The 23994-nt window shown below is 50.0% G+C and overlaps 1 protein-coding gene across 1 annotated transcript in view; it reads left to right on the top strand.

The window, feature by feature from the left end:
- pepd (peptidase D) overlaps positions 1-23994 on the top strand; it is a 180574-nt gene that overhangs the window by 94905 nt on the left and 61675 nt on the right. The window contains exons 10-11 of the mRNA XM_068049026.1: positions 14233-14301; positions 20464-20541. Coding sequence (XP_067905127.1) covers positions 14233-14301; positions 20464-20541 — 147 coding nt within the window. The remainder of the gene's footprint in view (positions 1-14232; positions 14302-20463; positions 20542-23994) is intronic.

Genomic DNA, 23994 nt, shown 5'->3' with positions numbered 1-23994 from the left:
ACTCGAAGGACAAGGGCAGCAAATGCATGGGAACAGCACCACCTGCAAGTTCACCTCCAAGTCACACACCATCCTGACTTGGAACTATATCGCCGTTCCTTCACTGTCGCTGGGTCAAAATCCTGGAACTCCCTTCCTAACAGCACTGTGGGTGTACCTACCTCACATGAACTGCAGCAGTTCAAGAAGGCAGCTCACCACCACCTTCTCTATGGCAATTAGGGATGAGCAATAAATGCTGGCCTGGCCAGTGACGCCCACATCCCATGAAACAAATTCAAATTTCACCACCCACTGTGGTGGGATTCAAACTTGCACGTCTGGATTACTAATCCAGTGACATTACCACAATGCCGCTGCCTCCCCGTCCAGCTAATAAAGGCACAGATGAGAGTTTCAGCCGCAGATGGGCTGAGGAAGGGCCAAACTGAAGAATGCTTACATTTAGCGCTGTTGATGTCTAGATCACAGTCAGGCTGGAGTTGAGAAAGGAGTTTGTCCTGACGAGGTGTGGGCTGGGGTAATTGTGCAGGGGCATGACCTTCCCAGGATCTGGAGGGTGAGTGTCGGGTGTATTTGGAAATGGGTGGGGGTTGGCGAGTGGGTTGGGGGACCTCCCAGCTCTGAGGAAGGCACAAAGCAAACTTTAAAATTCATACTCTGGATGTGAGCATCACTGACAAGGCTGGCATTTATTACCCATCCCTAATTACCCTGTCAAAGTGTTTGATACAATTGCGTGTCACTTCAGAGGGCAATTAAGAGTCAACCATGTTGGTCTGGAGTCACACTTAGGCCTGATCAGGATGGTAGGTTTCCCATGGTTACCGTCATGACAAAGCATCGTTAGTCCTGCAACAATGGCCTCTGCGTGATTCATGTCTGAATTAAAGCTCGGCCGTCATGGACACGATGGGCTGAGTGGCCGCCTCCTGTGCTGTAATTTTTCTAAGGTTCTAAACAATTATCTTTATACGTTAACTAATAACAGTATAGACCTTGGACACCTGTTCTGTAACTTTCCATTAAATAGCAAATAATCCATAAAGCTGGTTTCCTTCACAAAGTCTTGTTCAAGCTGATCAGACTTGTAACTCTCGCAGGTTGTTTCTGGCGGTCCTGAGAGTGCTTTTAATTTTGAGGGAAAGTGTCTCAAACTTAATACTACTCATCTACCTTAGCTGTATGCTGAGGAGTTCACCCTAATGTTTCGGCCTCCGTCTCTTCATACGAGCTTTGTTTATACAATCTGGTATGCGTAGGCCAAGTGACCTTGCAGGTTTTCATAGTTCTGACTGCCGTAGCAATATCTGTGCTGTCTCTGACTTTGGTTTGTGGTGTCTTAGCAACTTCCCCTTTACAATGACGCCTGATTCTCTCGCTCAACTCATTTTGTTCAGAGATAAAAGCTTCCCCTTTTCTCCGCATTCACTCTTTGGCTTAAATTCCAAAGCAAAGCATGTTTGAGAAATACTTCTCGAAAGGGTATTAATGAACTAGTTTGGTTTTTACAGCAATCTTTGTGACAGTCTGTGACAGCTTCGTGACCACTTTTACTGATGGGGGAATTTTATTTGCTGAGCTTTAAGCTGAAATCCTCAAGCCGCCCTAGTGAGGTTTGAATTTGTGTTCTGAGGATTACTAGTTCAGCAACAGAACCACTACACCAATGTATCCATAACTGCAGTACTGGAGTCAGCAGGGGATGGGTAGAAATGGAACTGGGGCATGCACTGGAAGTGTTGATCATTCCATCCTTTGCGGCACGGGCCTGCAGAAGTGTTAGTGGTTTAAAGACCTTCCTGTGTATGTGGAAACTACAGCATGGAACACTGCGCATTTAATGAGCCTGCGGTTATAGCCACAGTTAATTTAAGCAGCACCGCTGGCTGGGGAGAGGGAGAGTAACTGAAAACATACAAAATTGGCAGGCAGGTAAAGACCACTGCTCCATCAAGCTTGTCCCACCCACCATAACAGCAGGAGAATGAAGGATCAGTACCATCCAGTACCCTGTCCTCCCTCTGTGCTGCACTGAAGCATTGGCCTGGATTATGGGCTCGAGCCTCAGAGTGGCTCTTGAACCCACAACTCTGATGAGTGCAGCCCCACGAGCTGAGTGGAATTCTGGAGCTAGCGTAGTTAGGATCAGCAGATAGCTGATAAATGGGTCTACGTTTCACTGATACATGCTTGGTTAAATGAATGTGCCAAGCGAGGGAGAGTTGATGCAGTGGTAATTTAACTCAGTGTCACTATTGTATGCTGACATTTTATTATGAAAAATACAGCTAGTGAAGTCCTCAATACCTTACACTGAATGGTACATTTTTTTGGGGGGCCCAACTTTTTGAATATTGAAATTGCTTGAGGTCATCACAACATCTGGTCAATAATTGAAGTGCGGGAGTGGTAATTCAAAAGGACCAGCAGAATGGTGTGTGAGCAGCATGAATGGTTTGGAGCCTGAGAGCAGATTCGATGTGTCTTGTCCAAGCCTCTCCTTTAGCGGTGTGTGTGGATAATAGTAATCTGTGGAACTGGTCCCTCTGGGAGCAATTACTCTGCTGCATTAGACTCTCAGCACTGAATGCTGTAAGCAGCAAAGTTCCAAACCCCTTCAACGTTAAAAGGATATTTCCACCCCTGCTGGCTAATCAGTGAATGGGAACGCGCTGTTTTAATCCCCAACCCTCTTTCTGTGTTCTTTACACTTTTCTCTACATGACAGCAGTGACAATCCTTCAAAAGTACTTTATTAACAGTAAACTGGTTTGAGATGTTTTGTGCTCTTGAATGGTGACCCTGTCATGCACTTTCACTCTCCACCCCCCCCGCGCTCTCGCTACCCCCTTACCCACCCGGCCCCTGCACCACCCCATCATGCCCCTATCCCCACTCGCCTCCACCCCGCAGTCTTGCACCACGCCCCCCTGTGCTTACTGCCCTCTCAATCTTTTGCTCTGCTTTCTGTGCAATACAAATTTAGGTCCTGTCATCTGAAGCAGATCTTGCAGCAATGACTAGGCTCCTGAGTGATGGCTGCCCCACAGAGACTCAGCCAGGCACTCAGCAAGTGCTCTGCGTACCTTTGAACTCCCTGGTATCATGGTGGAAAGCACGCAGACAGACCAGACCTCTTTGTGTCATAGCTGGGCAAGCTCTATATCTTACACAGCTGGAAGTGGTTGGTATCCTTCCATCTGCGAAAGATGATGGACACGAAGCAAACAATCCATTTACGTGGGGGTTTCTTCTCTTGCTGCACCTTTGCTGATGGCTGTGAAGGCCAATCCTTGAGAGGCAGGTTCTGCCACAAGTCCTGCATGTGAAGCTGTCAAGTGACAGTGAGTTGTTTTTGATGTTGGCCCCGTTGCCAAGCTGCTGTCGTCATGGTAGTGCACACCAGTCCACAGGATGTGTTGCCGTTTCCCTCTTTTGCCAGCTAGTGACTTCCAGGTGCGATTGTCGACATTTAGAGCCTTCATGTCACGCTGTTGAGCATCATTGGAGCGGTGTTTTGGGCACCCCTCTGGTCGTCTGGCCCGGCTACCTCACCATACAGAAGGTCCTTGGGTATGTCACCGTCTTGCATCCTATGGACGTGTCTGATCCACTGAAGCCACCTCTGTTTGATTAGTGCCTTTGAGAGGACTGCCACATTTGTGATTGTGTCCTGCCAGGATATACCCATAATGGCGCCGCAGACAGAAAAGATAAAAATTATTGAGCTGCTTTTCCTGGTAGCTGTAAGTCGCTCATGTTTCACAGCCAGACAGCAAGGTGCTGAGAACACACTCTATAATCATGAGAGCTGCAAGTACAATTTTATAAAGTGGTCTGGTGGGAGAGCAGTGCCCTCTACTTGCACCAGTCTGATGTCTGCCTGCTTTCTGAATGATGCTCAGTTATAGAAGCTGCTTTGTGCTGCATGCTTGTCCCAGTAAGTGGAATGGAACTGCCCCAAAACACATTTCTTTATTAATTCCTGATTCTTCAAACTGAATTCAGTTTAGGGCACAGGGATCTTAAATGCCAGGCAGAACTTACATTTATTATCTGATCTGAATGAGGGCACTTCCAACAGTGCGGCGCTCCCTCGGTACCGACCCTCCGACGGTGCGGCGCTCCCTCGGTACCGACCCTCCGACGGTGCGGCGCTCCCTCGGTACCGACCCTCCGACGGTGCGGCGCTCCCTCGGTACCGACCCTCCGACGGTGCGGCGCTCCCTCGGTACCGACCCTCCGACGGTGCGGCGCTCCCTCGGTACCGACGGTGCGGCGCTCCCTCGGTACCGACGGTGCGGCGCTCCCTCGGTACCGACGGTGCGGCGCTCCCTCGGTACCGACGGTGCGGCGCTCCCTCGGTGCCGACGGTGCGGCGCTCCCTCGGTGCCGACGGTGCGGCGCTCCCTCGGTGCCGACGGTGCGGCGCTCCCTCGGTGCCGACGGTGCGGCGCTCCCTCGGTGCCGACGGTGCGGCGCTCCCTCGGTGCCGACGGTGCGGCGCTCCCTCGGTGCCGACGGTGCGGCGCTCCCTCGGTGCCGACGGTGCGGCGCTCCCTCGGTGCCGACGGTGCGGCGCTCCCTCGGTGCCGACGGTGCGGCGCTCCCTCGGTGCCGACGGTGCGGCGCTCCCTCGGTGCCGACGGTGCGGCGCTCCCTCGGTGCCGACGGTGCGGCGCTCCCTCGGTGCCGACGGTGCGGCGCTCCCTCGGTGCCGACGGTGCGGCGCTCCCTCGGTGCCGACGGTGCGGCGCTCCCTCGGTGCCGACGGTGCGGCGCTCCCTCGGTGCCGACGGTGCGGCGCTCCCTCGGTGCCGACGGTGCGGCGCTCCCTCGGTGCCGACGGTGCGGCGCTCCCTCGGTGCCGACGGTGCGGCGCTCCCTCGGTGCCGACGGTGCGGCGCTCCCTCGGTCTCTGGAGTGTGGACTGATCTTCCTGAGGCCGAGTGCTCCCGTTGAACCAAAGCTTCAAAAAGTTGACAGACAGGCAGGTAGGGATTTGGCTGAGCACGCGCAGAGTTATCAGAGGGTCAGTGATGCCTTACAGTCTGTAAGATGGGCCACAACAATTTGCATTTATTTAATGCCTTTAATATACAATGTCGCAAGGCACTTCACTGGTATTATCGAGCAAAATTTGACACCAAGCCACATGAGATATTTAGGTGATCAAAACTCCGTCAGAGGTTGGTTTTAAGGTGTATATTAAAGGGGGATTAAAAAGGTAGAGAGGCAGAGAAGTTTAGTAAGGGGATTCCAGAGCCTAGGGCCGGCAGCTGAAGGCACAGCTGCCAATGGCCAAATGGCCTCCTTCTGTGCTAAAATGACTCTGACAATGATGCAGCAATTAAAAGCAGGAATGGTCAAGAGGCCAGAATGTGGCGAGTGCAGATATCACGGAATTGTTGTGGAGCTGGAGGAGATGACAGAGATAGGGTGGGGTGAGGCTATGGAGGGATTTGGAAACCAGGATGCGAATTTTAAAATCAAGGTGTTGCTGGACCAGGAACCAGTGTAGGTCAGTGAGCACAGGGATGGTAGGGAACGGGACTGGCTGCAAATTAGGATATGGGTAGCAAAGTTGGATGAGCTGAAGTTTACGGAAGGTGGGAGGCAGGCAGGAGAGTATTGGAATAGTCGAGTCTAGGTTTCGGCAGCAGACGAGTTAAAGCAGGGTTGGAGCCGGACATAGGTGGCCTTGGTAATATTGGGAATTTGCAGATAACTTCTATCAGTGTCCACAGAAAATCATGGTAGCAATGGAAATTAGGAAGTTTTAAGGATGCCGAGGGATCAACACAAACGTTAATGGCCCTGAAAGAAGGTAACTGCACAGAAGGGCTGCCCGCAAGAGAAGTTGGAGAAATGGGCACTGAAGCACGCAACCTCTAAGGAAGCATTTAGAATCAAAATTATTGATCTTGCCCGCAAAAGCTCAGACTGGGGCCACTGCAGTGGCCCCACCAAGATTCTACCGAGCCTATCCTTGTGTACGTCCTTATGTTGCCCTCGCACTGTGTCGCTTGCTCCGTTGTTAACGTAGGCGTAGAGTCAGACTGCTATCGAGTAGTCGCCATGAGAAGGACCTGGTACAATGCTGCAAAGATTAGGGGTAGGCTAGAAGATTGGGAAACTTTTAGAAACCAGCAGAGGATGACTTAAAAAAAAAAAGCAAGAAATTAGAGTATGAGAGTAAACTAACAAGAAATATAAAAACAGACAGTAAAAGCTTCTACAAATATATAAAAAGGAAGAGAGTAGCTGAAGTAAGTGTTGGTCCCTTAGAGGATGATGTGGGGAATTAATAATGGGAAACAAGGCAGAGACTTTGAACAAGTATTTTGTATCAGTCTTCACAGTAGAAGACACAAAAAGCATTCCAAGAATAGCAGAAAGTCAAGAGGCAAAAGGAAGGGAGGAACTTAAAGCAATCATTATCACGAGAAAACTAACGGTACTATAGGCTGACAAGTCCCCTGGACATTAATGGCCTGCACCCTAGGGGCTTAAAAGAAGTGGCTGCAGAGTTGGTGGATGCATTAGTTGTAATCATCCAAAATTCTCTAGATTCTGGAAAGGTCCCAGTGGACTGGAAAACCGCAAATATTACACCTCTATTCAAGGAAGAGGGGTTGGGGAGGGGAGGTGGGGACAACAAAACAGGAAACTGTAAACCAGTTAGTCTAACATCTGTCATTGGGAAAATGCTGCAATCCATTATTAAGGAAGTAGTAGCAGAACATTTAGAAAATCATTATGCAATCAGGCAGAGTCAACATGGTTTTATGAAAGGGAATCGTGTTTCGCACATTTATTAGAGTTCTTTGAGGATGAAACAGCAGGGTGGATAAAGGGGAACTAGTAGTTGTTGTGTATTTTGATTTCCAAAAGGCATTCGATAAGGTGCCACATAAAAGGTTACACAAGATTAGTGCTCATGGTACTGGGGGTAATATATTTTCATGGATAGAGGATTGGCTAACTCATAGGAAACGGAAAATGGGGCATTTTCAGGTTGGCAAACTAACTAGTGGAGTGCACAGGGTTCAGTGCTGGGGCCTCATCTATTTACGATCTATATTAGCGACTTGGATGAAGGGACCAAGTGTATTGTAGCCAAATTTGCAGATGATACAAAGATAGGTCAGAAAGCAAGTTGTGAGGAGGACAGAAAGTGTCTACAGAAATATAGATAGGTTAAGTGAGTGAGCAAAAATTTGGCAGATGGAGTATAATGTGGGAAAATGTGAGGTTGTCCATTTTGGCAGGAGGAATAGAAACGCAGAACATTATTTATGTGGAGAGAGACTGCCGAGCACTGCAATACAGAGGGATCAGGGTGTCCTTGTACATGAATTACAAAGTTAGCATGTAGGTTCAGCAAGTAGTTAGGACGGCAAATGGAATATGGATCTTTTTTGCAAGGGAGATGGAGTATAAAAGTAGGAAAGTCTTGCTGCAACTATACAGGGCATTGGTGAGACTGCACCTTGAGTTCTGTGTACAGTTTTGGTCTCCTTACTTAAGGAGAAATATACTTGCATTGGAATCAGTTCAGAGAAGGTTCACGAGGCTGATTCCTGGGATGAAGGGGTTGTCTTATGAGGAAAGGTTGAGCAGGTTGGTCCTATACTCATTGGAGTTTAGAAGAATGAGAGGTGATCTTATTGAAACGTATATGATTCTGAGGGGACTTGACAGGGTAGATGCTGTGAGGATGTTTCCCTTCGTAGGGGAATCTAGAAATGGGTGCAGTTTCAAAATAAAGTGTCTCCTTTTTAAGACGGAGATGAGGAGGAATTTCTTCTCAGTGGGTCGTTGATCTTTGAAATTCTCTTCCCCAGAGAGCCGCAGAGGCTGGATCATTGAGTATATTCAAAGCTGGATTAGATTTTTTTTTTAATCTACAAGGGAGACAAAGGTTATGGGGGGGGGGGGGGGTTGGGGAGGAGGGGGGCGTGGGAGGCAGGCAGGAAAGTGGACTTCAGGCCACAATCAGATCAGCCATGATTTTACTGAATGGCGGAGCTGGTGTGAGGGGCCGAATGGCCTACTCCTGCTCCTATTATGTTTTGCTTCTCTCTCTGTGCCTTGCTGCTATTCTCAACCTGGATATTGCTGCCCATGAAATGGATCGGGCTGCTAGGCAGTCTCAACACTTGTATACACAGTTCCAGATTAAAAGCATCATTCAAATTTTTGTAACCTGCTGTCACTCCTCCAAGGTTCATTATAAGCTGGAAATGTGCAAGTTCCCCAAGTTTAGCTCACTCTAAGACACTGAGTTCATTATGTAAGGTATTCTCACTCTTTTGGAAAAAAATGTTTGAATCAATAGATATTTAATTTTAATAAAAATTGGGAAATGCGTGTGTGCAAGGGAGTTGGCAGGAGTGTCTGGTATTCTTGAGGTCCATCAGTGGCTACCCAACATGCAACATTAATGCCGTCATCTGGTAGTTTAGTAACTGACTGTTCAGGTGTTTAAGCACTTGGTACAACTCTGATTTCAAGCCAGTTCCCGGTGCCCTTTCCTTAAGGATTTTATTTCCAATCCTTCCACATTTGATGGTAATGCACTGAGGGCTAAAGACCATTCTGTTCTGGTCAGCTTGTGCTGATATCTCATTATCTCCAAACTTCAAAACTTGCGGCCAAAGGGTTTTCCATCTATAGCCCAGTCTAAAGTCGGAGATGGGTGGGAGTGACTGGTCGGGGTGCATAGATTTGGCTTATCTCCCCATGAGTTCAGAAGGTTGAGGGGTGACTTACTTAAGCTGTTTAAAATGTTAAAAGGATTTGTTGGGGTACATAGAGTGACAGTGAGCTGTAGGTGTGTGTTACGTGAATCAGACACACTTGTGCCCCAGTGTTAATTAATGCAGATGCTCGAAATCTACCAGATGACAGAAAGTGCTGGAAATACTCAGCAGGTCTGGCAGCATCTGTGGAGAGAGAAACAGAGTTAACGTTTCAGATCAGTGACCCTTCATCAGAACTAGAGGAACACTTTTTAAGGGAAGATCGGATAGGAAATGAAGGTCTGTGATGGAGTAATTGACAAAAGGGATGCTAGCTCAAGGGAAAAGGGCTATAAAATTCTCGGGGGCTTGACGAGAGGCTGTTGCCTGGGCTGGAGAGTCTAGGACTGGAGGGCATCGTCTCTGGGTAAGGGATTGGCCGTTTAGGACAGAGATAGAACAAAAACAAAGAACAAAGATAATTACAGCACAGGAACAGGCCCTTCGGCCCTCCAAGCCTGCGCCGATCCAGATCCTCTCTCTAAACCTGTCCCCTATTTTCTAAGGTTCTGTATCTCTTTTCTTCCTGCCCATTCATGTATCTGTCTAGATACATCTTAAAAGACTCCATCGTGCCCGCATCTACCACCTCCGCTGGCAATGCGTTCCAGGTGCCCACCACCCTCTGCGTAAAGAACTTTCCACGCATATCCCCCCTAAACTTTTCCCCTTTCACTTTGAACTCGTGTCCTCTAGTAATTGAAACCCCCACTCTGGGAAAAAGCCTCTTGCTATCCACCCTGTCTATACCTCTCATGATTTTGTACACCTCAATCAGGTCCCCCCTCAACCTCCGTCTTTCTAATGAAAATAATCCTAATCTACTCAACCTCTCTTCATAGCTAGCGCCCTCCATACCAGGCAACATCCTGGTGAACCTCCTCTGCACCCTCTCCAAAGCATCCACATCCTTTTGATAATGTGGCGACCAGAACTGTACGCAGTATTCCAAATGTGGCCGAACCAAAGTCCTATACAACTGTAACATGACCTGCCAACTCTTGTACTCAATGCCCCGTCCGATGAAGGAAAGCATGCCGTATGCCTTCTTGACCACTCTATTTACCTGCGTTGCCACCTTCAGGGAACAGTGGACCTGAACACCCAAATCTCTCTGGACATCAATTTTCCCCAGGACTTTTCCATTTACTGTATAGTTCACTCTTGAATTGGATCTTCCAAAATGCATCACCTCGCATTTGCCCTGATTGAACTCCATCTGCCATTTCTCTGCCCAACTCTCCAATCTATCTATATTCTGCTGTATTCTCTGACAGTCCCCTTCACTATCTGCTACTCCACCAATCTTAGTGTCGTCTGCAAACTTGCTAATCAGTCCACCTATACTTTCCTCCAAATCATTAATGTATATCACAAACAACAGTGGTCCCAGCACGGATCCCTGTGGAACACCACTGGTCACACGTCTCCATTTTGAGAAACTCCCTTCCACTGCTACTCTCTTTCTCCTGTTGCCCAGCCAGTTCTTTATCCATCTAGCTAGTACACCTTGGACCCCAAGCGCCTTCACTTTCTCCATCAGCCTGCCATGGGGAACCTTATCAAACGCCTTACTGAAGTCCATGTATATGACATCGACAGCCCTTCCCTCATCAATCAACTTTGTCACTTCCTCAAAGAATTCTATTAAGTTGGTAAGACATGACCTTCCCTGCACAAAACCATGTTACCTATCACTGATGAGCCCATTTTCTTCCAAATGGGAATAGATCCTATCCCTCAGTATCTTCTCCAGCAGCTTCCCTACCACTGACGTCAGGCTCACCGGTCTATAATTACCTGGATTATCCCTGCTACCCTTCTTAAACAAGGGGACAACATTAGCAATTCTCCTGTCCTCCGGGACCTCACCCGTGTTTAAGGATGCTGCAAAGATATCTGTTAAGGCCCCAGCTATTTCCTCTCTCGCTTCCCTCAGTAACCTGGGATAGATCCCATCCGGACCTGGGGACTTGTCCACCTTAATGCCCTTTAGAATACCCAACACTTCCTCCCTCCTTATGCCGACTTGACCTAGAGTAATCAAACATCTGTTCCTAACCTCAACATCCGTCATGTCCCTCTCCTCGGTGAATACCGATGCAAAGTACTCGTTTAGAATCTCACCCATTTTCTCTGAGTCCAAGCATAACATTCCTCCTTTGTCCTTTAGTGGGCCAATCCTTTCTCTAGTTACCCTCTTTCTCCTTATATATGAATAAAAGGCTTTGGGATTTTCCTTAACCCTGTTTGCTAAAGATATTTCATGACCCCTTTTAGCCCTCTTAATTCCTCGTTTCAGATTGGTCCTACATTCCCGATATTCTTTCAAAGCTTCGTCTTTCATCAGCCGCCTAGACCTTATGTATGCTTCCTTTTTCCTCTTAGCTAGTCTCACAATTTCACCTGTCATCCATGGTTCCCTAATCTTGCCATTTCTATCCCTCATTTTCACAGGAACATGTCTCTCCTGAACGCTAATCAACCTCTCTTTAAAAGCCTCCCACATATCACATGTGGATTTACCTTCAAACAGCTGCTCCCAATCTACATTTCCCAGCTCCTGCCGAATTTTGGTATAGTTGGCCTTCCCCCAATTTAGCACTCTTCCTTTAGGACCACTCTCGTCTTTGTCCATGAGTATTGTAAAGCTTACGGAATTGTGATCACTATTCCCAAAGTAGTCCCCTACTGAAACTCCAACAACCTGGCCGGGCTCATTCCCCAACACCAGGTCCAGTATGGCCCCTTCCCGAGTTGGACTATTTACATACTGCTCTAGAAAACCCTCCTGGATGCTCCTTACAAATTCTGCTCCATCTGGACCTCTAACACTAAGCGAATCCCAGTCAATGTTGGGAAAATTAAAATCTCCTATCACCACCACCCTGTTGCTCCTACATCTTTCCATAATCTGTTTACATATTTGTACCTCTATCTCACCCTCGCTGTTGGGAGGCCTGTAGTACAGCCCCAACATTGTTACCGCACCCTTCCTATTTCTGAGTTCTGTCCATATTGCCTCACTGCTCGAGTCCTCCATAGTGCCCTCCTTCAGCACAGCTGTGATATCCTCTTTGACCAGTAATGCAACTCCTCCACCCCTTTTACCTCCCTCTCTATCCCGCCTGAAGCATCGATATCCTGGGATATTTAGTTGCCAATCATGCCCTTCCCTCAACCAAGTCTCAGTAATAGCAATAACATCATACTCCCAGGTACTAATCCAAGCCCTAAGTTCATCTGCCTTACCTACTACACTTCTTGCATTAAAACAAATGCACCTCAGACCACCAGTCCCTTTATATTCATCATCTGCTCCCTGCCTGCTCTTCCCCTTAGTCACACTGACTTCATTATCTAGTTCCTTACAGGCTTTTGTTACTACCTCCTTACTGTCAACTGACCTCAATTGGTTCCCATCCCCCTGCCACATTAGTTTAAACCCTCTCCAACAGCGTTAGCAAAAGCACCTCCAAGGACATTGGTTCCAGTCCGGCCCAGGTGTAGACCGTCCAATTTGTAATAGTCCCACCTCCCCCAGAACCGGTCCCAATGTCCCAAAAATCTGAACCCCTCCCTCCTGCACCATCTCTCAAGCCACGCATTCATCCTGACTATTCTTTCATTTTTACTCTGACTATCACGTGGCACTGGTAGTAATCCTGAGATTACTACCTCTGAGGTCCTACATTTTAACTTGGCTCCTAACTCCCTAAATTCTGCTTGTAGGACCTCATCCCGTTTTTTACCTATATCATTAGTGCCTATGTGCACAATGACAACTGGCTGTTCACCCTCCCCCTTTAGAATGTTCTGCAGCCGATCTGAGACGTCCCTGACCCGTGCACCTGGGAGGCAACATACCATTCGGGAGCCTCGTTTTCGACCACAGAACCGCCTATCTACTCCCCTTACAATCGAATCCCCTACGACTATAGCCCTTCCACTTTTTTTCCCGCCCTTCTGAACAGCAGAGCCAGCCACGGTGCCATGGACCTGGCTACTGCTGCCTTCCCCTGGTGAGCCATCTCCCTCAACAGTATCCAAAACGGTATACTTGTTTTGGAGGGAGATGACCGCAGGGGACTCCTGCGCTGCCTTCCTGCTCTTTCTCTGCCTTTTGGTCACCCATTCCCTTTCTCCCTCAGCAATCCTAATCTGCGGTGTGACCAATTCACTAAACGTGCTATCCACGACCTCCTCAGCATCGCGCATGCTCCAAAGTGAGTCCATCCGCAGCTCGAGAGCCGTCATGCGGTCTAACAAGTGCTGCAGTTGGACACACTTCCTGCACGTGAAGGAGTCAGGGACATCAGCCATGTCCCTGAGCTCCCACATTGAGCAAGAGGCGCATGATACGGGTCTGAGATCTCCTGCCATTTTTAATCTTAAGCTTAACTTAGTTAAATGAAAAAGGAACGAAAAGTTTTTACCAATCACAATAAACCAGAGAAATCGAAAAAGCCTTACCTTATAAACACCCCACCGAGTCCTTTTTTTTTTTTGGTTAGAGCAGGAGGGCGGGTGGGAGACACTACAAGTGTGGTGTTTCGGGTTCAGAAACCGCCCAAATATATAGTGTTTTACTTACCCAGCAGCCCCCTGGCCTCCGCCGAAAAACAAGGAAATTAAATTTACTTTCAAACTGACCTTCCCAGCTGCTCACTCGCTCACACTCTGCTCCCGAAAAAGCTGCTGCACTGAAAGGAAAGTTATTTTAAACCGCCCAAATATATAGTGTTTTACTTACCCAGCAGCCCCCTGGCCTCCGCCGAAAAACAAAAGGAAATTAAATTTACTTTCAAACTGACCTTCCCAGCTGCTCACTCGCTCACACTCTGCTCCCGAAAAAGCTGCTGCACTGAAAGATGAGGAAACATTTCTTCATATGGTTGTGAATCTTCACAATTGTCTACCGCAGAGGGTTGTGGGTGCTCAGTCGAGGATATTTAAGGCGGAGATGGACAGATTTTAGGATTCTTAAGGAAATCATGGGCTGGATCAGGTGGAAAAGTGGAGTTGCTGTAGAAGATTAGCTAGGATCTCAATAGCAGAGCAGGCTCGAAGGGCTGAATGGCCTACTCTTATTCTGTTCTTATAACAAGACAGATAAAGAAAAGATGCATCCAGGCAAGTGTAAATGAGAAAGGAAGCATTGAAAACTGGGAAAGAGGAGCCTCCTGTGGCCATGAGTGAGGTGGAGACTCCGCGGGTGTCGACCACCAGCCCAGGCCATGTACCAGTAGGTGCTGCGGTAAGCCACGCACACCAACCCCCCACCCACCCGTCAGTCTGCACACCCCCCCACAGTCAGGCTATGCTAAGTTTGATGATCCTGGGTATGGTTATGGAAGGGTGAGTGAAGGGAGGGTCTTTCCAGGTTATTTTAGTGATAATGAATCGCTCTTCTGTTTCCCTACAGCCTGTTCGAACACTATTGCTATAAACAAGGAGGGATGCGTCACACTTCATACACGTGTATTTGTGGCAGGTAAGAACCTCTCTCTAGCTCTGTGTTTCTTGAAATGTTCCTGTGTCTTTCAATGTGCAGATCAAGCACTGTTGATGCAGTACTGAGGGAGTGCTGCACTGTCGGAGGGTCAGTGCTGAGGGAGTGCTGCACTGTCGGAGGGTCAGTGCTGAGGGAGCGCTGCACTGTCGGAGGGTCAGTGCTGAGGGAGCGCTGCACTGTCGGAGGGTCAGTGCTGAGGGAGCGCTGCACTGTCGGAGGGTCAGTGCTGAGGGAGCGCTGCACTGTCGGAGGGTCAGTGCTGAGGGAGCGCTGCACTGTCGGAGGGTCAGTGCTGAGGGAGCGCTGCACTGTCGGAGGGTCAGTGCTGAGGGAGCGCTGCACTGTCGGAGGGTCAGTGCTGAGGGAGCGCTGCACTGTCGGAGGGTCAGTGCTGAGGGAGCGCTGCACTGTCGGAGGGTCAGTGCTGAGGGAGCGCTGCACTGTCGGAGGGTCAGTGCTGAGGGAGCGCTGCACTGTCGGAGGGTCAGTGCTGAGGGAGCGCTGCACTGTCGGAGGGTCAGTGCTGAGGGAGCGCTGCACTGTCGGAGGGTCAGTGCTGAGGGAGCGCTGCACTGTCGGAGGGTCAGTGCTGAGGGAGCGCTGCACTGTCGGAGGGTCAGTGCTGAGGGAGCGCTGCACTGTCGGAGGGTCAGTGCTGAGGGAGCGCTGCACTGTCGGAGGGTCAGTGCTGAGGGAGCGCTGCACTGTCGGAGGGTCAGTGCTGAGGGAGCGCTGCACTGTCGGAGGGTCAGTGCTGAGGGAGCGCTGCACTGTCGGAGGGTCAGTGCTGAGGGAGCGCTGCACTGTCGGAGGGTCAGTGCTGAGGGAGCGCCGCACTGTCGGAGGGTCAGTGCTGAGGGAGCGCCGCACTGTCGGAGGGTCAGTGCTGAGGGAGCGCCGCACTGTCGGAGGGTCAGTGCTGAGGGAGCGCCGCACTGTCGGAGGGTCAGTGCTGAGGGAGCGCCGCACTGTCGGAGGGTCAGTGCTGAGGGAGCGCCGCACTGTCGGAGGGTCAGTGCTGAGGGAGCGCCGCACTGTCGGAGGGTCAGTGCTGAGGGAGCGCCGCACTGTCGGAGGGTCAGTGCTGAGGGAGCGCCGCACTGTCGGAGGGTCAGTGCTGAGGGAGCGCCGCACTGTCGGAGGGTCAGTGCTGAGGGAGCGCCGCACTGTCGGAGGGTCAGTGCTGAGGGAGCGCCGCACTGTCGGAGGGTCAGTGCTGAGGGAGCGCCGCACTGTCGGAGGGTCAGTGCTGAGGGAGCGCCGCACTGTCGGAGGGTCAGTGCTGAGGGAGCGCCGCACTGTCGGAGGGTCAGTGCTGAGGGAGCGCCGCACTGTCGGAGGGTCAGTGCTGAGGGAGCGCCGCACTGTCGGAGGGTCAGTGCTGAGGGAGCGCCGCACTGTCGGAGGGTCAGTGCTGAGGGAGCGCCGCACTGTCGGAGGGTCAGTGCTGAGGGAGCGCCGCACTGTCGGAGGGTCAGTGCTGAGGGAGCGCCGCACTGTCGGAGGGTCAGTGCTGAGGGAGCGCCGCACTGTCGGAGGGTCAGTGCTGAGGGAGCGCCGCACTGTCGGAGGGTCAGTGCTGAGGGAGCGCCGCACTGTCGGAGGGTCAGTGCTGAGGGAGCGCTGCACTGTCGGAGGGTCAGTGCTGAGGGAGCGCTGCACTGTCGGAGGGTCAGTGCTGAGGGAGCGCTGCACTGTCGGAGGGTCAGTGCTGAGGGAGCGCTGCACTGTCGGAGGGTCAGTGCTGAGGGAGCGCTGCACTGTCGGAGGGTCAGTGCTGAGGGAGCGCTGCACTGTCGGAGGGTCAGTGCTGAGGGAGCGCTGCACTGTCGGAGGGTCAGTGCTGAGGGAGCGCTGCACTGTCGGAGGGTCAGTGCTGAGGGAGCGCTGCACTGTCGGAGGGTCAGTGCTGAGGGAGCGCTGCACTGTCGGAGGGTCAGTGCTGAGGGAGCGCTGCACTGTCGGAGGGTCAGTGCTGAGGGAGCGCTGCACTGTCGGAGGGTCAGTGCTGAGGGAGCGCTGCACTGTCGGAGGGTCAGTGCTGAGGGAGCGCTGCACTGTCGGAGGGTCAGTGCTGAGGGAGCGCTGCACTGTCGGAGGGTCAGTGCTGAGGGAGCGCTGCACTGTCGGAGGGTCAGTGCTGAGGGAGCGCTGCACTGTCGGAGGGTCAGTGCTGAGGGAGCGCTGCACTGTCGGAGGGTCAGTGCTGAGGGAGCGCTGCACTGTCGGAGGGTCAGTGCTGAGGGAGCGCTGCACTGTCGGAGGGTCAGTGCTGAGGGAGCGCTGCACTGTCGGAGGGTCAGTGCTGAGGGAGCGCTGCACTGTCGGAGGGTCAGTGCTGAGGGAGCGCTGCACTGTCGGAGGGTCAGTGCTGAGGGAGCGCTGCACTGTCGGAGGGTCAGTGCTGAGGGAGCGCTGCACTGTCGGAGGGTCAGTGCTGAGGGAGCGCTGCACTGTCGGAGGGTCAGTGCTGAGGGAGCGCTGCACTGTCGGAGGGTCAGTGCTGAGGGAGCGCTGCACTGTCGGAGGGTCAGTGCTGAGGGAGCGCCGCACTGTCGGAGGGTCAGTGCTGAGGGAGCGCCGCACTGTCGGAGGGTCAGTGCTGAGGGAGCGCCGCACTGTCGGAGGGTCAGTGCTGAGGGAGCGCCGCACTGTCGGAGGGTCAGTGCTGAGGGAGCGCCGCACTGTCGGAGGGTCAGTGCTGAGGGAGCGCCGCACTGTCGGAGGGTCAGTGCTGAGGGAGCGCCGCACTGTCGGAGGGTCAGTGCTGAGGGAGCGCCGCACTGTCGGAGGGTCAGTGCTGAGGGAGCGCCGCACTGTCGGAGGGTCAGTGCTGAGGGAGCGCCGCACTGTCGGAGGGTCAGTGCTGAGGGAGCGCCGCACTGTCGGAGGGTCAGTGCTGAGGGAGCGCCGCACTGTCGGAGGGTCAGTGCTGAGGGAGCGCCGCACTGTCGGAGGGTCAGTGCTGAGGGAGCGCCGCACTGTCGGAGGGTCAGTGCTGAGGGAGCGCCGCACTGTCGGAGGGTCAGTGCTGAGGGAGCGCCGCACTGTCGGAGGGTCAGTGCTGAGGGAGCGCCGCACTGTCGGAGGGTCAGTGCTGAGGGAGCGCCGCACTGTCGGAGGGTCAGTGCTGAGGGAGCGCCGCACTGTCGGAGGGTCAGTGCTGAGGGAGCGCCGCACTGTCGGAGGGTCAGTGCTGAGGGAGCGCCGCACTGTCGGAGGGTCAGTGCTGAGGGAGCGCCGCACTGTCGGAGGGTCAGTGCTGAGGGAGCGCCGCACTGTCGGATGTGCTGTCCTTTGGATGAGACATTCAACGGAGGCTTTCTCAGGTGGATGTAAAAGTATCAATACTATTTGAAGAAGTGCTGAGGAGTTCTGCCTGGTGTTCGGAGCCAATATTTATCCTTCAGTCACTAAAACATTACCTACCGATTCTCACGTTGCTTTTGTGGGAGCTTGCTGTGCGTAAATTGTCTGCCACATTTCGTACATTGCACCAGTGGCTACTCTGCACAAATGGTTCACTGGCTGTGATGCACTTTGGCCATTTTGATATCCTGAAAGAGGCTATAGAAATGTAGGTCTGCTTACTGTAGTGCAGTAAACTACTGCTGAGGTCATGATCTGTGACTCTGACAGCAGGAGCTCCAGCAAATCCTCTCCCCTTTCTAAGACTCATTTCACATGGACTTATAAATAGAGTCTGGCATTTGGGCTAAAGTTTGTCATCCCCATTTTGGCAAAAGAACCAAGGGAGAGATGAGGTGACATGTTTTTACTCAGTGAGTTGTTGTGATCTGGAACGCGCTGCCTGAAAGGGCGGTGGAAGCAGATTCAATAGTAACTTTCAAAAGGGAATTGGAGAAATAGTTGAAAACAGCTATCGGATAGAGCAGGGGGGAGTGGTACTAATTATATAGCTCTTTCGCAGAGCTAGCACAGGCATGATGGGCTGAATGGTCATCATCTGTACTCTATAAACTCCGCTCCTACTCCAACTGTCCTTGTCCTGCTGCTCTGCTCCAATGAATCTCAATCCAAGCTCGAGGAACATCTTTCTACCAGGCACTTGATAGCATTCTGGGCTCAACATTGAGTTCAACAACTTTACATCAAGATGGTCACTCCCATTTCTGTCGGATATTATCTGCCATTCATACCTCCTGTCGATTGTCTTTGTTTCTTTATTTCCCCATTACCATTTCCTTTTGGTGTTTAATCTCTCCTGCCTTCCACCCTATCACAGACATTCCCTTTTGTTCTCCCCACCCTCCCCTTTCCCTGCCCCTCTACTTGCTTAGAATCTGACATTTCTAACTTTTCCCAATTCTGATGAAAGGTCATCGACCTGAAAGATTAACTGTGTTTTTCTCTGCACAGATGCTGCCAGACCTGCTGAGTATTTCCAGCAATTTTTCTGTCTTTATTTTAGATTTACAGAATCTGCAGTATTTTGCTTTTATGTCCTTGTTGAGGTGCCCTGCTCCAGATGGAGTCTGACCAAGACTCCGTACAACTGAAGCACAACTTCCTCACTTTTTCGTTCCAACCCTTTTGAGGTCAGGCTAACCATTAGCCTTTGAGTTTTTGTAGCTGTGCTTAGTGATTTGTGTACCTGGACACCCTAGTCTCTTGCCATTAAGAAGCTTTTCCGACTTGTCTTCGTCAGATCCAATGTGGTTGACCTCCTGCTTCCCCCACAAGGGTAGACCCGTGTCCCGGGATTCTGTCCGTGTTCCAGCTCACATCCACTGCTTTGTGCTGACACTCGTGGTCCTTTGGTGCCACCTGGTGTTGCACTGATGTAATGTCAAGTATATCCTTTATTTATTTATTTAGAGATACAGCACTGAAACAGGCCCTTTGGCCCAACAACCACCCATTTATACGAATCCTACATTAATCCCATATTCCCTACCACATCCCCACCTTCCCTCAACTCTTCCACCACCTACCTACACTAGGGGCAATTTATAATGGCCAATTTACCTATCAACCTGCAAGTCTTTGGCTGTGGGAAGAAACCGGAGCACCCGGAGGAAACCCACGCGGTCACAGCGAGAACTTGCAAACTCCGCACAGGCAGTACCCAGAATCGAACCCGGGTCACTGGAGCTGTGAGGCTGCGGTGCTAACCACTGCGCCACTGTGCCGCCCTTACTGCTCTTTCTCCATCGCCCTGCAGTGCTAACTCCTCAGTACCCCTGGATCATAACACAGCTCCCCACAACTGTACAGGAAATATAGGATGTAGCTCAAGTCTGAAGTCGCTAAAGTCAGTGTTCAGGCCAGTGGGAGAAAGTTGAGATACTGTTGCTGTTGCTGCCATTGGGTTTGGTTGAACAGATGGCAAGATCAGAGTGCATAAGGAAGGGGGAGATAAAGGGCTAGCCCGAGGGAACTCGAGTCACACTTGTGAAAAGAAAGAACTTGCATTTCTGTAGCGCCTTTCACAACCCCAGCAAGTCCAAAAGAGCTTTACAACCAATGAAGCCCTTTTTTCTCCTGAGGTGCGTCACTGTTTGTAATTTAGGAAACATGGTATCCAATTTGTGCGCAGCAAGTCCCACACACAGCAAAGGGAGACTGACCACACTTTTTTAATAGTTGTTTAATAACATCCTGTCAGTACTGTATGGTGTCTGTCACTCAGTGGGTAGCATTCTCTCACATCTGACTCAGAGGGTCTTGGGTTCAAGTCCCACTCCAGGGAGTTGAGCACAATATCTAACCAGGCTGACACTCTAGTGCAGTACTGAGGGAGGCTGCGCTGATGGAGGTGCCGTCTTTCAGATGAGACATTAAACTGAGGCCCAGTCTGGTGACTCAGGTGGCTTAATAGATGCCATGGCACTATTTCAAAGTGCCAGCGAGTTCCCCTGGTGTCCTGGCCAACATTGCTAAAAATACAGATGATCTGTATTGCTGTTTGTGGAAGCTTTGTTGTGTGCCAATTGCTTCTGCGTTTCCTGCATTATAACAGTAACATAAAACTTCATTGACTGTGAAGTGTTTTGGAACTTAAAGGTTGTGAAAGGTTCCATAGAATTTCAGATTTGTTCTGTCGTTTACCATAATCAGTCTTAATAAGAGACCGGTCAAAACCTTACTACAGTCAGTGTGTTGTCTTTTACATTTCAGTGGGTTAAATTCTTCTATCCTGCATTATGGACACGCTGGTGCTCCGAATGACAAGACCATACGGGATGGGGATATGTGGTAAGAGATGTTTTATTCCTTCTTTATTACCCCTTGAAGCTGCAGCCTCTCATTGGGGTGCGTTCAGTCCCAGGACCACCATGTGCCCCCCACTCCCCAATGGCCCCTCCCACTGCTACCTCAGCCCTAGGCCAGAATGTGGTGTCTCATAGGCGAACCCTATATCGTTCTTGCTCGACAGACACGCACCTGCTCAGGAGGAGTCGTGTTGTGGTGACTGGAAGATTGGAAGCAGGGTATATGCCCAAAGCTCCTGTCATTAGGCCCCAGCTCAAAGTGGCATAGTGCGCATAGACCAGTGATGGCCATGATACCTTTGCAGCCTCTCTAGGTTCATGCTTGTTCACCTGCACATTCCTCCGAGGAGACGACTAGTTAATCTGCCATGGCACACCGATTGTAGATAAAAAGGAAGAATCAATTTATCGCTCTTTTACCTTTAGTGGATCTGCTGTTGGAATTGACTTGGGCTACACGGTCGCTATTTGTGAGTGAATCTCTTCTGTACACATTCTTTCTGGTCGGGAGAGGATGTGAAACAGTTGGGGTGTTTGTGTGTACATGTCTGAAACTGATAGAGCGTGTATTTAATCAGCAGGGCCCTCCCTCAGTTCAACATTCCCATTTGGGAAGGACTGAGCAACAACAACTTGCATTTATATAGCACCTTTAATGTGGTACAGGCTGGATGGGTTGCACCTAAACAGAGCTGGGAATTATTTCCCTGCAGGACATCTTGCTAGTGCTGTTGGGGAGGGTTTAAATTAATTTGGCAGGGGGATGGGGACCTGAGGGTAGACTCAGCTGGGACAAAATCAAAAATGAAAATGGAAGGCAGAAAATTAATGGATGAGTCTGGAAGACAGAGGAAACGAGGGTTAGAAAAGAGAGAGAGTTTGGCAGTGCTCAAGGGTATCTATTTTAATGCAAGGAGTAAAGCAAATAAAGCAGATGAGCTGAGGGCACAGATAGACACGTGGCAGTATGATATCATAGCTATTACAGAAACATGGCTTAAGGAGGGACAGGAATGACAGCTGAACGTTCCTGGTTACAGGGTTTTCAGATGCGATAGGGAGGGAGATAAGAAAGGAGGGAGAATGGCAATTTTGGTCAAGGAAACTATTACAGCTGTGAGGAGGGATGATATGTTGGAAGGTTCATCAAATGAGGCCATATGGATTGAGCTAAGGAACAAAAAAGGGGTAGTCACACTGCTGGGAGTGTACAATAGACCCCCAAACAGTCAGAGGGAGATAGAAGAGCAGATTCGTAGGCAAATCTCTGAGAAGTGCAAGAACAATAGGGCAGTAATAGGGGATTTTAATTACCCCAATATTAACTGGGAAAGTTTTAGTGTGAAAGGAATTGAGGGAGCAGAATTCTTGAGGTGCATTCAGGAGAACCTTTTTTGGCCAGTATGTAGCAAGTCCAACAAGAGAGGGTGCAGTTTTAGACTTAGTTTTAGGAAATGAAGTTGGGCAGGTGGAAGGAGTGGCAGTGGGAGAGCATTTTGGTAGTAGTGATCATAATTCAGTCAGTTTTAACAGAATTATGGAAAAAGACAGGAGTTAGAGTTCTCAATTGGAACAAGGCCAATTTTACTAAACTGAGGAGTGATTTAGTGAAAGTGGACTGGAAACGGCTACTTGAAGGTAACTCAGTGTCAGGACAGTGGGAGGCATTCAAAGGGGCGATTCAAGGGGTTCAGAGTAAACATGTTCCCACAAAGAAAAAGGGTGAGGGGGCCAAATCTAGAGCCCCATGGATGTCAAGGAGCCTGCAGGGTCAGAAAAGGAAAGCTGATGTCCGACACCAAGAACTCAATACTACAGAAAGCCGAGAGGAGTATAGAAAGTGGAGGGGTGAAATCAAAGAGGAAATTAGGAAAGCAAAGAGAGGGCATGAAAGAATATTGGCAAGCAAAATCAAGGTGAAACCAAAGATGTTTTATCAATGCATTAAAAGTAAGAGGATAACTAAGGAGAGAGTAGGGCCCATAAAAGACCAAAAAGGTAACCTATGTGTAGGAATGGAAGATATTTGTATTATTCCTAATGAATACTTTGCATATATCTTCGCCAGAGAGGGGTAATGCAGATATTGTAGTAAAGGAGGAAGAATGTGTAGTATTAGATGTGATAAACATAGGGAGATAGGAAGTATTAATGGGATTAGCATCCTTGAAAGTTGATAAATCACCAGGGCCAGATGAAATGTATCCTAGACTGTTAAAAGAAGCAAGAGAGGAAATAGCAGAAGGTCTGACCATCATTTTCCAGTCCTGACTGGATACAGGTGTGGTGCGGGAGGATTGGAGAACTGCTAACGTTGTCCCTCTGTTTAAAAAGGGAGCGAAGGATAGACTGAATAATTACAGGCCAGTCAGTCTAACCTCAGTAGTGGGCAAATTATTGGAATCTATTCTGAGGGACAGGATAAACTGTCACTTAGAAAGGCACAGGTTAATCAAGGATAGTCAGCATGGAATTGTTAAGGGAAGATCTTGTTTGACCAACTTGATGAACAGGACTGGAAAAATGCAGCTATGAGGAAAGATTGGATAGTCTGGGGTTGTTCTCCTTGGAACAGAGAAGGCTGAGGGGAAATCTGATTGAAATGTACAGAGTATTGAGGGGACTAGATAGAGTGGAGGTGAAGGGTCTATTCACCTTAACAGAGAGGTCAGTGACGAGGGACATAGATTTAAAGTGATTGGTAGAAAAATTAGAAGGGAGATGAGGAAAAGCTTTTTCACCCAGAGGGTGGTGATGGTCTGGAACTCACTGCCTGAAGGGGTATTTGAGGCAGAGACCCTCAACTCAATCAAAAGGTGTCTGGATATGCACCTCAAGTGTCGTAATCTGCAGGGCTACGGACCAAATGCTGGAAGATGGGATTAGAATGGGTGGATCATTTTTCAGCCGGCACAGACACGATGGGTCAAATGGGCTCTTTCTGTGCCTTAAACTTTCTATGATTTGAGCAAAACATCCTAAGGTGCTTCACAGGAGTGTTAGCAAACAAAATTTGACACCAAGCCACATAAGGGGAGATATTAGGTCAGGGAGCCAAAAGCTTGGTCAAAGGGATAAGTTTTAAAGAGCATCTTAAAGGAGGAGGGAGAGAGATGGAGAGGTTTTGGAGAGGGAATTCCAGATCTTAGGGCCTTGGCAGCAGTCGTCCATAGTAGATACTAGAGGCCAGAATTGGAGAAGTACAGAAATCTCATAGGCATTTAGGGCTGGAGGAGGTTTCAGAGATAGGGAAGGGTGAAGCCACATAAACAATGCCCAAGCAGCTTTGGAAATGGGGAAAACAAATTGAGCGGTAGAAGGAGAGATTCGGAGGGAGAACTGAAAGCCATCTTTCTGACCAAGCTGATGAGAAGAGTTTTATTGGAGAGGGTAGAAGTGGAGGGTGAAGAGGTTGGGAACTGGAGGAGAGCCAGAA

Source organism: Heterodontus francisci, chromosome 17 (assembly GCF_036365525.1).
Source record: "Heterodontus francisci isolate sHetFra1 chromosome 17, sHetFra1.hap1, whole genome shotgun sequence".
Taxonomy (NCBI): domain Eukaryota; kingdom Metazoa; phylum Chordata; class Chondrichthyes; order Heterodontiformes; family Heterodontidae; genus Heterodontus; species Heterodontus francisci.
The sequence above is the reverse complement of the archived record's forward strand: the minus strand, read 5'-3'. Positions and strand labels throughout refer to the sequence as shown.